The sequence below is a fragment of the Rhineura floridana genome, chromosome 2, assembly GCF_030035675.1.
Source record: "Rhineura floridana isolate rRhiFlo1 chromosome 2, rRhiFlo1.hap2, whole genome shotgun sequence".
NCBI lineage: Eukaryota > Metazoa > Chordata > Lepidosauria > Squamata > Rhineuridae > Rhineura > Rhineura floridana.
The window spans coordinates 22563608-22579559 of NC_084481.1; the positions used below are offsets into that span (position 1 = coordinate 22563608).

General features: G+C 42.9%; 1 protein-coding gene across 12 annotated transcripts in view; it reads left to right on the forward strand.

Moving 5' to 3' along the window:
- Positions 1 to 15952, forward strand: part of ANKRD44 (ankyrin repeat domain 44) — a 250881-nt gene that overhangs the window by 123491 nt on the left and 111438 nt on the right. For all 12 annotated transcript variants that reach the window (XM_061608156.1, XM_061608145.1, XM_061608153.1 and 9 more), the window contains exon 3: positions 5079 to 5157. In XM_061608156.1, the coding sequence (XP_061464140.1) occupies positions 5079 to 5157 (79 nt within the window). The remainder of the gene's footprint in view (positions 1 to 5078; positions 5158 to 15952) is intronic.

The following is a 15952-nucleotide window of genomic DNA, read 5'->3' on the forward strand; positions in this document are numbered from 1 at the left end:
TTGTTCAGTGCATCTATTGTCTTAGACATTTTTTGTTTGTTTTTAAGGTCTGTACTTGATACTAGTGTAACTTACCTTAATATGTGCAATCCTTCCTTCTCTTACCCAGTTTAGTTCTTTTGGGTGGAGTGCTATTGTGAATTTGAGTACTTCCAAAATGTTTACAGAGAGAATGAGAGGTACGCCTTCATCAAATTACTTCCCCTGCCACTTTATAATTTTGAACATTTTTTGGGGAGGGGGATTATTTATCTGGTGGAGGCACCTACATATGATGTAGGATAAAAATGTTTGCACCATTTTGGAGCTGGTAATATTTTATAGAGGAGGAGGAAAAAGTAGCTACCCAACTGCCAGACCTACTTTTTAAGGTGCCAGTGGCTACTGTGTGCCTGGAATTTTGCAGCCCTGACAATAAATGTGCATGTGCAGAACTGGGTTAATCGAGTCATTAACCAGTGGTTGGCCACAGTGAGAACAAAATGCTAAACTAAATGGATATTTGGCCTGATCCAGCAGACTCTTTTTTTTGTTCTTACTTGTTGATTGTCCTTTGTAATCTTTGCATGAGATTGAGAGCAAAAGCAAGATAGTGTGTTAGACCTAGATGTTAAAATCTTCTGATTATTGTAGCCACAACAGCTTTCAGAATAGCTTTACTCATTGCAAAGTCATGTTGGCATCGAGCATTGGTATTGTTTGGTACCCACCAAGGCCCACACCTCAGCAGAGGGCCCACTGCCAACCTCTGCCCCCCTCCGGCTCTGATGCTCCTTCTCCATGCTGTTGCTCATCTGTCCCCTCTAAATGAGTGTGCAATGAAAGGAACAAGATGGAACAGCAGCCTCCACTCATCTTGCCCTCTCCCTCAGGGGCAGGGCCCAAAAGGGAGAAGACAAGTAAATGAACAGTGGCAACAGCAGCAAAGAGTAGTTGGGCCCACTTTGGGTGGAAGCCCTTTGAGGATATCTTACTGAAAGTCCTCCCCCCCCCAATAAAATACACCCTCTGCAGAGCTGGCAATGCCACAGAGGCATCTTGTGGTGGAACCTTGCCTAATCTAGCAACAGCAAAGGCTTATCCAGAGATCTTGTTGCACATGTGCAAGCTTTTCTTGATCAGAACTGGCAACTATTTATTCCACCTCCAGCCTTGGCTGTAGCTCAAGCTTATTATCAGCCCTTGTGTATCCACGTGCACTGTTTCATAAACAGTTATTTCTCTTCTGTTCATGGCCTTTTCCTCTATAATTACAATTGTACTACCATAATTATGATTATGTGTAGGTGAAATACAGGAGAGTGAGGTGTGGAGGATTACAGAGACTTTTTGGCAAACACTTTAAATTTTACATCCCTGGTAGAGGACTAATGCAAATCATTGCTGCTTCAAAAATGAGGCTTTGGCATGGATGAATGCTAGAAAGTACACAGATATTGAATTGGGGGTCTCCCTTATTCATAGGAAAATATGTCAGTGCTTGTATCTCGATAAACATGTGTTACCAACAAAACGCCCCAGTCCCTTTTAGGGGTCCTGGTGGCTTGAGTTCGCTCCCAATACTCACCCCAATAGAGTCTCAGAAACGACGAAACAATGATGGAGAAGGAGTATCTTTATTGCTAACACGTGCACGTGGAGAAGTAGCCTGGCCAGTTCTGGCAAAATCAAGCATTGCTGGCCTTTTTATCAGCTTTGTTATGTTAATTACATTAGCATCATTATCATCATAACTACATCACTTTCATTTTCCTTACATCACTTTAACCATGCCCACTGGTACCTTCCCCTCTCTTCCTAGTTCCATATTTGGAGTTGTTATTCACAACTTGTTTTTCCCATTTTAACCTTGGACATTGCAACAAAGTTTGATACTTTTCTTTAGCACAGCTGGATATTGCAACAAAGCCTGATTTTCCCAGCTATTTTGCAAACGCAGCTTTATACAAACAATACCAGTCAGCAAATTAGCATTTCTGTTAAACACACACACAAGTAAATTAACTGTAAATTTACTGTGCAAGCCAGAGTAAGTTAAAATGCATTTAACTTAAACAAATAAAGTCCAGTATCACAATTGCTGTGGGTGCGGGCACAAAATGGCTGCCATGGACAGCAAAAAAAGAGGTGCCAGTACCTCCATACTGGTGAGTGCCATCACAAAAAAAAGCACAATCTGTCATGAATTTAATATTGTGCTGGCTGTATTTCCTATACATCTTGCTAAAATTTCTTTCAGTGTAGGTCCTGGTTTCACTAGCAAAGTTGTACGCCTTCATAGAATAAAACTTTCAATGGCATGTTTGTATTTAATAACTTTAAACCTTGGCGATAAAGCAGTCAGGTCTAACTGGTTAAAAGTTGGGTCAGGTGGCAACCTACATTTAAAAAGCCTATAAATTGGGGACGGGTGGATCTCTGACTTCCACGGTTTAAAGTCATAAAACAATAAGGGAGAGCTTGGAAAAGTTACTTTTTTGAACTACAACTCCTATCAACCCCAGCCAGCATGGCCACTGGATTGGGCTGATGGGAGTTGTAGTTCAAAAAAAAGTAACTTTTCCGAGCTCTGCAGTAAGGCCATATAAGGAACAGAAATATATTATGTATTTATTTTAACAAAATTTATATACCGCTTGATTATAATAAAACCTCAAAGCTGTTTACAGTACAATAAAATAAAACATTAAAATTATCAATAAAAGACAGTTGAAATATATGTGGCATGCAATCGTGACAAATCTGCCCTCCCAACTGCACTTCAACTGTGTGCTAAAACCCAAGAACTTGACACTAAAATGTAAAATCCTACAGGAGTAAGATGTGGGAGGCCCAAAGGGGAACAGGGCTGAATCTGATTTCAGTTAATCAGTCAAAGCTACTGTGCAGGGAAAGTGTGGTGGAGAAAAAATGTTTGGTTTTGCAATGTCTGGGCTACTTAGGTCAGGCTCCTTTAGTGCGTGGTGGTGGTGGTGTGTGTGTGTGTGTGTGTGTGTGTGTGTGTGCAAGAAACAAGAATGGTAGGAAGCAAAGGGCTGGCTCCTGAAGGTGGCAATATCTAAGACCAGTAACAGACCCCCTGCTGTCACAAGGACATTGTCATTTTCACTTTGTGTGGAACACCCAAGGTGAAAGATAGCTCCTGAAGAAATCCTCCTTGGACCCAGATAACCTGAACAACTATAGACCTGTGGCGAATGTTCCGTTCTTGGGCAAGGTACTGGAACGGGTGGTTGCCGGCCAGCTCCAGGGGCTCTTGGATGACACTGATTATCTTGATCCATTTCAATCCGGTTTTAGGCCCGGTTTTGGCACCGAAACAGCCTTGGTCACCCTGTATGATGACCTCTGTCGGGAGAGGGACAGGGGGAGTGTGACCCTGTTGATTCTCCTTGATCTCTCAGCTGCTTTTGATACCATCAACCATGGTATCCTTCTGGGGAGACTCACGGAGTTGGGAGTTGGGGGTACTGCTTGGCAGTGGCTCCGCTCCTACTTGGTGGGTCGTCACCAGAAGGTAGTGCTTGGGGAACATTGCTCGATACCCTGGACTCTCCATTGTGGAGTCCCGCAGGGATCGGTACTGTCCCCCATGCTTTTTAACATCTACATGAAGCCGCTGGGTGCGGTCATCAGGAGTTTTAGGGTGCGTTGTCATCAGTACGCTGATGACACGCAGCTCTATTTCTCCTTTTCATCCTCTTCAGGTGAGGCTGTTAACGTGCTAAACCGTTGCCTGGCTGCGATAATGGACTGGATGGGAGCTAACAGACTGAAGCTCAATCCAGACAAGACCGAGACGCTGTTGGTGAGTGCCTTCTCTGCTCAGATGGTGGATGTTCATCCTGTTCTTGATGGGGTTACACTCCCCTTGAAGGAACAGGTTTGTAGCTTGGGAGTTCTTTTCGATCCTTCCTTGTCTCTTGAGGCCCAGGTGGCCTCGGTGGCACGGAATGCTTTCTACCATCTTCGATTGGTAGCCCAGCTACGTCCCTATCTGGACAGTGACGACCTCGCCTCAGTTGTTCATGCTCTGGTAACTTCTAGATTGGACTACTGCAACACGCTCTACGTTGGGCTGCCCTTGAAGACTGTTCGGAAACTACAGCTAGTCCAGAATGCAGCGGCCAGATTGTTGACGTGGACCAGAAGGTCCGCTCATATAACACCTGTTGTGGCCCGTCTGCACTGGCTTCCTATTTGTTTCCGGGCTAGATTCAAAGTGCTGGTTTTGACCTATAAAGCCCTACACGGCATGGGACCGCAATACCTGGTGGAACGCCTCTCCCAATATGAACCTACCCGTACACTGCGCTCAACATCTAAGGCCCTCCTCCGAGTACCATCCCATCGAGAAGCTCGGAGGGTGGTGACTAGAGCTAGGGCCTTTTCAGTGGTGGCCCCCGAACTGTGGAACAGTCTCCCCGATGAGGTGCGCCTGGCGCCGACGCTACTATGTTTTCGGCGCCAGGTGAAAACCTTTTTATACTCCCAGGCATTTTAAAGTGTATTTTAACAGCATCTCTGTATTTTGGACGTTGTTTGGTTCCTTTGTTGTTTGTTTGTTTTGTTTCTTGATTTCTTGTATTTCTTGTATTTATATATTGTGCTTGTTTTTATCTTTTTGTACACCGCCCAGAGAGCCTTCGGGCTTAGGGCGGTATATAAGTTAAATTAAATAAATAAATAAATAAATAAATGATATAATTATTTCTTTGTGTGCCTCACCCAAGGCCTTGCGTGAGGACCCCCAAAATCCTGTATCCAGCTCTGTAGGCAGCACCACTTGCACTAGCCCCTCACTTCACTTTATCTCCCTCTCCCTGAGGGGGCTGACAGTTGTCACTGCTATGAGAGGTGGTGATGGGTGGAGCAAAACAAGGCCTGACCACTGGTGCATCTCCCTGCTGCCTCTGTCTCTCATGCTGCATTCAGGGAGCTTCCCAGGACTGAACAAGATCTGGCCTTGCCTCTCTCCCTCAGGGGCTACAGACCCCAGACTGACCACAGTGGCAGCCATAGGCCTTTTGTTAGTATTTCTGTGATGGACATGTCTTCCCATCTCTCTTGCTCTTTAGGACACAGAGAAGCGAACCCCTCTTCACGTTGCTGCTTTTCTGGGGGATGCAGAGATAATTGAGCTGCTCATCTTGTCAGGTACGTAGTTCCTGTATCACTATTAGGAAAGTAAAATGACCAAGGATGCCTGCAGATGTGGGCTATATATCACAAATGGGTAATTCAGATATGCTTTTTCTGTGTGTGTGTTTGGCACTTTACCTTTCCCATCAGTCATGATATTCATTGCTATTCTACTGGTGGCTGTTAACACCAATGGGTGGAGTTTGGCAGAATGTATTCGGGCTGTGTTTTTTGAGCGGGTCATTTGTTTTTGTCCCTCTCCTCAGTCACTTCTCCCTTGCCCTCCACTGTCCTTTTCCTGTTCTGTCCATGTAATTGGGTGTTTCTGTACCTGTGTGTGTCTGCAATGTTTAAAAAATAAAATTTCCAGGAAGCGCCAAGAGCAAATGTTACCAAGCCTTGGAATTCACCCATGGAGAAAATAGAGGTTTGTGCTTTTCTGGGGGCAGAGGGCAATATCTATTTCCATTAAAAAGAGGTAAAGGTAAAAAGTGATAAAGAGGTCTTGTGCAATACCTGTGTGTGTGTGTGTGTGTGTGTGTGTGTGTGTGTGTGTGTGTGTGTGTGTGTGTGTGTGTGTGTGTAAATCCCAATGTAAATACTGTACTGTGATTACAATCTTCAAAGAATTCCCCACTCCTCCAAACTAGGCTTTCAGTATGTGGCAATTGGTGGAAATAGGTGCGCTCGTATTGTTTGGGCTTCTGGAAACAAAATGGCTACATTGTGCTCAGGTGAGAAGCAAACCAAAGTAGGGTTGTGGCGTTGGAGGCTACCCAGTGAAATGTCACCGAACATGTGACAAACCTCCCACCAAAAAAAAAAAAAAAGCATCACCACGTTTCCACATCAGCAGTGACTTCAGATGTACAACAGATTTTTTACTTACTGGATTTTCTGTAGTAAGGAGAAACCTAGATTAAATGTTAAGAAAAAAGAATTGGTTTACATTCTGATGATAATGATGCCATATGAATGTTGGGAAAAACTTAATACATGAGAAGCATCTATGCCACAATAAAATCATATCAGGAAGCACCTTTAAAATGACCATGTGACAGTGACCACACCTGTAACCTTTCACATATTAACAGGGATGATCAACTAAAGCAATATATTTCATAGGTTCTTCTTCTCCAGAAATGGATAGTGAGCCTTTCCAGGCTGTGTTTGTGCTCCCTAGCTTAAAAGGAAGAGGAAACAGCAGTATAGCTCTGCCCACTGCACCAAAACTATCCTCCTTCCGTGACCCAATGTGCAAACTGCATATAGTGCTATGTAACAGACCTGATGAAAGGATCTGATTACTTTGATAGGTGGTTGAGGATTTCATTGCTTATTTCATCATCTTGGAAAATCTGGACATTCAGAGGGGGGTTGGGGCGGCAGGGGTAAACCTTTTCCCCTCCTCCTTACAGTAAGCTGCCACGATGTTGCTGCAGGGAGGTTTTGGCTATGGCTGTGGCTCTTCTGCCCCACTGGGTGAGCTACTCTTGATAGGGAGGCCTTCCTTTATGCAGATGTGGTGCTTATATTAGCAAAGCATTGTTTATCCCACATGGCTGTAGCACCATGGCTAGGATTTGAAAATGTGGATGGCCACATCTAATCCATAGAGGCAATGAAGAGAGCAGCTTTTGTACCAGTACAGATCTGTGGAGATCAGATATGCAAGACAGAAATGCAGCACAACCAGAATAACCATGTTTCCTCTACTGGAGGTGTTAGAAACATTCTTTTTCCTTCTTGACAAATCCTTTGCACAGAAATCAAGGACATGTGGGAAAGCCTTTTGACAATTAGTAGTGTTCGTAAACATATGCTTTTAGACCTAATAAAACATGTTTAAGCATGTAGTGTCTTGCAATATGCAACATTTCCTGTTTCTTAAAGCCTGATTTTTTAAACATTATATTTTTTCATGATACAATTACTGTGGAATTATGTGCAAAGCTTAATGACAACAGCACTCTGTGTCTGCTTTATAAAAAATTCCAGCTGTTGTTACTTCATTAATGAGCCTAGCTGTACAAATGGACTGGAAGGGTATGAAGTAACAGAAGAAAGAAATTTTGGAAAATGTAAGAATAGACTATAACAATGATGAAATTGTTGGAACATTTAGAATGTGTTCTGTTCATTAAAGGCTTTTGCTTCACCCGCATCCTAGTAAATATATATGTGGTCATCAGTTATTACTCACTATCAAAATATAATCAAATATTCAAAATTATAAACAGAAGGCTGATCTTGAATGTCAGAGAGGGACACATCTACATATATACATTATTTTAATTACTGCAATATGCAATTTTTTGAAAAAGAAGCATCCCATAAAACAGATGTCCATTCCAGCAGTACAAACACCTGCAGAAGTCTGGACGCAAATAAAACACAGTTGTGAAATAATAACTGACTATAATAATTCAGGGAAACTTTAAACTGCACAGGCAAATCAGAGTAGACTTTTGTAAAACAATTACTAGTTGTAACTTTTATTTGCCTGGCTCTTGTATTATATTTCCCCCCAGACTTGATTGCTTTGCTGTTAGAAATGTAATGGAAATATAAAAGGGCATATAACTTGTATATTTTCCATGACTAGCCCATATTGTCTGGTTTCCCTCATGGCTGGCCAGAAGCATGCAGTAGACTACTTGCTTATACTTGGCTTGATTTCCAGTTTCCTTGTAGGGACAGGGTCACGTGAGGGTTGCCCCAGGGAGATTAGAATAGGGGGGGGCTATTGTGCTCACTTATGGAGGGTGGCCAACTCAGCTGTGAGCCTTCTGGGGAAAGCCCTCGTTTGACCCTTTAACCATGAGCAAACTGAAATCCAGGACAGATGAAAAAACAGCAGCTAGCCAGCAGTCAGCTGTTACTGCACTGGATCCCTCTTGCACTGTTACCATTTCTCCCCCTTAAACAGTTCTGTGGGAAGATCAGGAGTTGATGAGATCCAAAGAATACTCTGAAAGCCCATAACAGAGTATTATTGCTGAAGATAAGCAAGCCTGTTTTGTAGGCAATTCTTAACCATAACCTAGACATTCAGACATAAGGCTTAACCATGGTTATGTCTGCATAGGGCCAATGCTGTTTTGAGGATTTATATTCCAACTTTATAAAATCTCTTTAGTAGGCTTGCAGGAAACCATTCAGGCTATGCAGCTGATATTTCACAGTATGGTTTCCTTGCTAATTCACTTGAAGCTTGCACCTCTCTTTTGTTTGTATGTTTTATTGTTTTAAGATAGCTCAGGGTTTCCCAAAATAATGCAAATAAAAAATGTAGCAGTGACGTGTCTTTCAATCTGACTTCACAATGTTCGTTCATGAATGGCTTTGAAGAGAGGAAGCAGAGCTGCTGCTGTTTTGCACCACTGGCCTGCAGAATGGCCATTCAGAATTTTGTTTAACTTGGTAACCTCTTTACAGGATTGGTTTACACGAGAGAGACACCACTGGTTCGTACAGCAATGTCACCCTCATTGGAGAGCTGAGGATGTGTAGTGTTGTGGCTAAGAGCATGGGCTACCAAGCACCTGATTCATATCTCACCTCTAGACTGTGTCTCAGAATGTGGATCATTCTCAGGCAGCTGTAAAGCACAGGGGAGATGGTGTTCAGGTAGAAAAGCAGCAAGCAGGAGAGCGCTGAATCCTTTTTGCACCCTCTGGTTTTCTGCCCAGTAATTTTAATTCCTTTAGAGTGGGGCTGTAGCTCACTGGTACCAGGTTCAGTCTTTTGCAATTCTAGTTTTTAAAAAAGGATCAGGTAGCAGATTGTGTGATTAGACTTCTGCCTGAGGCCTTGGAGAGCTACTTCTGCCACCAGTCAGAGATGACAATATTAGGTGAGATCAGGGATGGGGATCTGGTGGTCCTCCAGATGTTGCTGGATCACAACTCCCTATCATTCCTAACCATTCGCTTTGCTGTCTGGGGCTCATGAGAGCAGACTGGTCCAAGGTTATCTGCAGATCTTCATGGCTGAGTAAGAAGTTGAACTTGGGTTTCCACAATCTACACCCTAACCCGAGGCAGCCAATATGGTGCCCTTCAGAAGTTGCTGAACTACAACTTCCTGTCATTCCTGATAAAAGCTGCATTCGATTCCATACCTCGCCCTCGTCTCTGGTCGAAACTAAACTACCTCGACATGGATAGACGCCTCCTGGCTTTAATCCAGGGTCTTTATAGTAATACATCACTACAAATAAGATGTAGTGCTAAGGGCCATTTATCTAAGCCAGTCCCAACATCTAAAGGCGTCAAACAGGGCTGTGTACTTGCTCCTGTTCTATTTAATATTTACATCAATGATATAGTACAACAGCTAGCATCTGTCCCTGCTCATTCTCCTATTCTAGCCAAGAAATCAAGGAACATTCTATTATATGCAGATGATGTAGCTCTACTTTCTCGAACCTCTGTCGGTCTGAAACGCCTTCTAAATAGCCTGGTAGATTATTGTTCTAGCGAGTTGTTAACAATAAATTATGAGAAATCCAAAATTATTGCCTTTACTCGTAAAAAGATAAACTATCGTTGGCAGATACAGGGCCATAAAATAGAACAAGTAAATTCATTCAAATACTTGGGATACGTATTCCAAGCGTCAGGTAGCTGCCAGTTCCACAATAAACTTGTGATCTTAAATGCGCGAAGAACGATGAAATCTTTGTAGGTGTTCTTTTTTTCCAAAGGTGGACAAGCTTTCCTACCAGCTACAAAAAATTTTTAACTCCAAAGTAATACCTCAGCTGACCTTTGGTTCTCAAACGAATAAAAATTTGAAATTCAATGAATTTGAATCAATCCAAACTATTTTCTTGAGGTCAATTACGGCAATTCCTTCATGTATCCCAAACAACATATTGAGACTGGAAGCTGGAGCATTACTAATTGAAACTAAGATCTGGCTTTCAAGAATTAACACCTGGTTAAAACTTACCTTTGACCCTATTGGACTTGCTCCTGATATCCTAAATGATAACTTCCAGTCGCCATGGGCGGATCTTGTAATTGAAAAATTATTAAAAATAGGTTTCTCCACCCAATATGTTCTTTCCCTGGGACATGATGCTGCCTTAGTAAATATCCGCCAGCGCTTGAAAGACTTAGATTTTCAACAACAGCTAGTCCTAGTAAAAAATCAAAGGCATAATGCCAAGTTCTTTATCCCAATGTCTTATTTAATGAATTTAGAAGTATCAAAATATTGCAAAGCTTTTGCTTGGATTAGAATGAATACTCTCCCCTCAGCTGTTATGGACGGCAGATTCTCTAAAATTCCATATAAAGATAGGTTATGTCCCTGTGGGGAAAATGCCGTGGAAAATAACACACATGTCCTTTTCCATTGCACTCTATATAGGAATCTAAGGCACCATTTAATCACCCCTTTGCTGTCCGGTCTCCAGCATAAAAATGAACAATTTTGGCTAATATATCTACTAAACGACACATCACCAAAGATAACCGTACAACTAGCAAAGTTTAGCTTTGTTGCACAAAAATTAAGAAATAATTTTATAAAAAATCTCCCAGACCAAGCTTAGTGGGATTTTAACTTTGAAGACATAATGAACGACAAATTGTAATCTGTACTAAATTTTAAATTTTTTTTGTTATATACTTATATAATACTTTTATCTATTTTATCTTTATTACAACATATGTATATGTATAATCTACTAAACTTTGTACCCAATATTATTGGATTATGTTGTTGTTAAAATATGTTGTTTTATAATGTTTCCTTGCTGACCATATGGTCGTAATAAAAACTATCTATCTATCATTCCTGATCATTGGCCATGCTGGCTGGGGCTGAGGGGAGTTGGAGTCTCATCAACATTTAGAAGGCCACACAGGTTCTTCACTTGTGACTTAAACTTTTTTGTTACTATTTTTTTCATAGAAGTGACGTACAGGCATGAGCAGTGCAATGTGAGTGGGAAACTTGTGGATGTCAGGCATAACAACTGCGTTCATTCAACACCACAGTGAAGCTAATCAATCAAAGCTGCTGCTGCTGCAGCTGAAATCTGTGAGTGCTCATTTGCTTGCATGAGAGGAAACAGACAGCAGAAGGTAGTGCATGAATTGGCCCTCGGACTCCCTACCAAGTTAACTTCCAAGAGACTCTCAGCAACACTTTTCACAGGACACTTTTCAGACATTAAAAGCGAAACATGTCACTCCTGACTTCCGTAGAGTTTCCAGTCCAATGGAGAGAATTCTCTCTGCACACATACTCTCTACATGCATTCTAAAGGAGGCAGAGCCTGTTGCAGCAATGCTGCCACCCCCACAAGTTCATTTTAACCTTTTTGAAGAGATGAAAAGGATCTTGATTTTTTTTTCCATTTCAAAACTCTAGTGCAGTCAAGTGCGTGAGGCTGTTGCGCAGTGGATCTTAAAAAAAATTAGATAAGTGTACTTACAATATGTGGGGATTATGTTTGCCCAATATCTTGGATAATTAACTGCCTTCATTTCTTTTGAAAAAGAAAAACAGTGGAGCTTTATTATTATTATTATTATTGTTGTTGTTGTTGTTGTTATTACCCCGTCCTTTTTCCAGAACTGGAACTCAGGGCGGCTTACAAATAAAAACGAATACATATAATAAAAACATACAAAAACCTGCATTTAAAATTGAATTAAACTATATACAACACTAAAACATTTAAACATACACTTAACATGATTCAAAAACCAGTTTAAAAATAGTGCAATTAAGGCAGTAAAACAATACCGCACACCTCTTAAAGCTATCCTTAAACATCTTCTATTCCAAAGTCCTGTCGGAATAAAAAGGTCTTTACCTGCCAACGAAAGGACAGTAGGGAGGGGGCCATTCTTGCCTCCCTTGGAAGGGAGTTTCAAAGCCTGGGGGCAGCCACTGAATGGCTTTAAAATGGGATAATTGTACTTGCAACATGTGTAGATTGTGTTTGCCCAATATCTTTGATAATTAAATAAGATGCCTTCATGTCTTTATTTAGATATGCTTTTGAAAGCCTAAGGGATAGAAATGAACACGATTATTTTAAGCATACTTCTGAAAATAAATTCAGATTTTTTTACTAGCACCTGTGTCCTCTTGGTTCTCTGCAGAGCCGTAGGTGGAGTTGGAGCTTGAATGATTCACCTCTTTTGTGAACAAGAGATAAGACACAGGTCTTGTGTAAAATAGGGCTGTGATCAATACTATGTATTTTGTGTATGTTTTCTGGCTGCTTTTCCACTTTTAAACCTCTGAAGTATTCGTTGTCATGCACCACATTGCTGCTCATACCCCTTGGAAGAGCACCAAGTTATATCACTTGTAAATTTATTTACCGTAGCGACTTGCTAGATGTGATGTGAACACCACCTCTATCAAACTTGCAGTGAAATCTTTCTTTACAAAGGTTTAAATTTTTGACAATGCTTCACAAAGGTTGAATCAAATGAACGTGGCCAATGTGAATGGCAGGCAGCATAACACTCTGCATCTTTTGCTTTTGAATTTAAAGGAGCGCAGGAAAGATTTACAACGAATAGCAATATTGTCGGCAGGACTAGGCACTGCAAAAAGAATTGGCCCATTGAATTTCATGCAAGGCTCAGGAGACACATTCAGTGAAATATGTTCATAGTTAGACTTGTGTGGCACATGAACTGGTAGCAGCACAAATAAACACAGCATCTGATGAATAAAGCATATGTCCTGTGCATTGAGACATATCAGAAATGGGCCTCTAGGTTACTATTAAAACAGAAATTATTTAGGGGTAAAGTACAAGACCTGCAGCCAGATGTGTAGAAACAGCACTGTGAAACTGAAGTCACTATGGCTATGCTGTCTGAGGGTCTTCCACTGTCTAGTTAAGAGTGAACTGATGGAGGGGCAGGGTGGGGGGTTTAAGTTCTATCTATATTTATGTACAGCTAAGTGTTAGAGGGCATGCTTTCTATATAGGAGATCTCCGGTTCAGTGCTTGACAATTCCATTTAAAAGGATCTCAGATGATAAAGTGTTGGGCAAAGACATGGAGAACTGATGCCAGTCAACGGTGATCTAGATGGAACAGTGATTTGGCTTAGTAAAATGCAGCTTCATATGTTCATTTTTAATTTCTGATCCTTTCCATTTTATATGAGAAAATTGGGAAAGAAACCATTTTGTTGTGACAGTGTTGTATCTATGTGTAAATACATTTAAAAAAACCTTTTAAAGGTATGATACACATTAAACATAATTACAGCAAGAAATTTTATTCTATTAATTGGTGGATAAGCCGAAAAGAATGCAGAATATTTTTCCATTTTCTGCATTTGGGAACTTGCTAGCAAAACAATATATTATGCTTTTTTTGGGCATCACCCAGTGATGGTACATAGCCATACCGCCAGTTAAAGCAGGCTTCAGCATGCCCTGAACACAGGCCTTATTCTTTTACCTGCCCTCCTAACTTTGAATTCAGGACCTTGTCCTTTGGTTGCTAGTCAACCTCAGACATTCACCTTTCTTACGTTCATAAGCATCAAAAGTGGATCTTGGTTGCAGCTACAGTAGTGATAGAGTTGTTGAGAGCTGCAAACTTTTGACCATGTAGTGCCACTGTCACTTGGAAGAATGGGCAAGTGTCTATAGTTTTGGGTGGGAAGACAGACTCCAGGGTGTTTCTTGGCAGACAGGACAGGAGCACTGCCAGTGGTTTGAATGCTGCAAATTGCACAAGCTTCTTCACAATCACTGTGTGCCAGTCATTTTGCAGGCATATCTCCAAATGATTAAGCAGCACTTGATAGACTGTTCTACTTCTTTTAGCCCTGTGAACCGATTGGCACGACAGTATCTTCTTCCAACATAGCATGTTATAGCACTTGGCAAGGCTAATTTTTTAAAAATGTGTGTATGTAGCAGTGTTATCATTAGAACAGTAAGGTCAGGTTGTTTGTTTAGGGCAGCTTTCCCCAATCTGGTGTCCTCAAGATGTTGCCGGACTACAGCTCCCATCCTCCCTGACTATTGTCCTTGATGGCTGGAGCTGAATGGCAGACTGCGACCTGGGAGACCAAGGTTCAATTCCTGCTTGGTGTCATGGCCCCGTCAGAGGACTCCTCAGATGAGGACGACTCGGGAGTAACAGCAGCAGACCCAGGAGCAGCAGGAGACACGGAGGAGCCTCCTGAGAATCCAGCTCCTTCTGCCCCTCAGCTGCAGAGCACCCCAGGGACAGCAGAGGCCCTGCAGCCAGACACAGACAGTGAACAGGATACTCCCCCCTCACCTGCAGAACGGAGACAGCAGAAGGTCAGGCAGAAGAGAGGCAGGCCTGTCTCCTTCAGGCCCAAACGCTGAGGACTCACACCTGCTGTCAACCTTGCTCTTTATAAGGCACACCTTGGCTGCAGCTTGTTGCTGACTGCAACGTCAGGCGTGGCTTTGTGTAGACCTAGTTTCCCTGCAGCATCTCTTTGACTGACCTCCTTGGCAATGGATCCCGGACCTCCACCGACCTCGCTTCTGGACTTCTGACTCGGCAAGTACGCTTCGGATAGGCCTGGCAGATTTACAACTCGACTGCTGGCTAAGGACTTTCCTTCCCTGCCAAAGACCCAGGAATTTCCAGCCCCCCCCTGACACTGCTGATGCAGTGTAGAGCTGACACTTGGCTATGAAGCTCACTTCTTCTGGTTCTGGTTTTTGCATATTGAGTGTCTTCTAGCCTTAAAGAAGGGTGGGCCCTTTAAGGCTGCAAGAGGGAGAATCTGAGACGTGTGCAGCCTGCTGCTCAGTGCTGGCCTCTTGTAATAGTGCTGCCTTTGGCTTCCATAAAGATTACCAGGGCTATGACTAGTGGTGTCCCTACTCTGCAGTGTAGAGCCGGCCTTCAGCCTCAGGCAGTGCTGTCAGGACAGCAGACAGCACAATGTGCATAATTCTTTTCCTCCTTTTACTCATTGATTGTGAGCTGGGAGGATTTGATCTGACCCAGCGTTGCCCACCTGGATACTTGGTGCAACACCAGCACAGGCTGCAGGGATGAGGGGGAGGAGTTTCTGTGGTCTGCAGAACTTCCATTTCTGTCACCAGGAAACCACTCTGTCTGGGAGCTGGCTGTGAGGGCCTGCACCTGGTGTTGGGCCAAAGAGACAGGAAACTAGGGATGCGGCTGGTGTATCGTCCTTCCTGCTGCCTGACAGCTTCTCTGACCGAGTTGGTGGAGGCCATCTTGGCTGTGGTATTGGAGGATCCCAGAACGATAGTGATTTCAATGTCCATGCTGAGGCTGCCTCTAGTGTTCTGGCTCGGGATGTCATGGCCTCCATGATGACCATGAGTCTGTCCCAAGTTGTCACCAGCCCGACGCATAGGCCAGGGCACATCCTCAACTTGGTTTTTGCTCCAAATGGAGGAAGGGGTGGTCTGGAGATAGGAGGGGTAGATGTCACCCCATTGCTATGGTCAGAGCACTTCCTGGTGAAGTTTAGACTTATGGCTCTCATCTTTCCCTGCAGGGGGGGTGGACAGATTAAGATGATCCACCCCTAGAGACTAATGGAATCCACAAGATTCCTAAATGTCCTAGGGGAGTTCCCAGTAGATAGAACAGGTGACCCTGTTGAAGCCCTTGTCACACTGTGAAACAGCGAGGTGCATTCGGCTGTTGACATAGTTGCCCCTGAGCACCCTCTCCGGCATTGTGGAGCCCGGTTTGCACCTTGGTACACCAGTGAGCTAAAGGCAATGAAACAGGCTGGACGACGGCTAGAACACAAGTGGCGAAAGATGTGCTGTGAGGCTGATT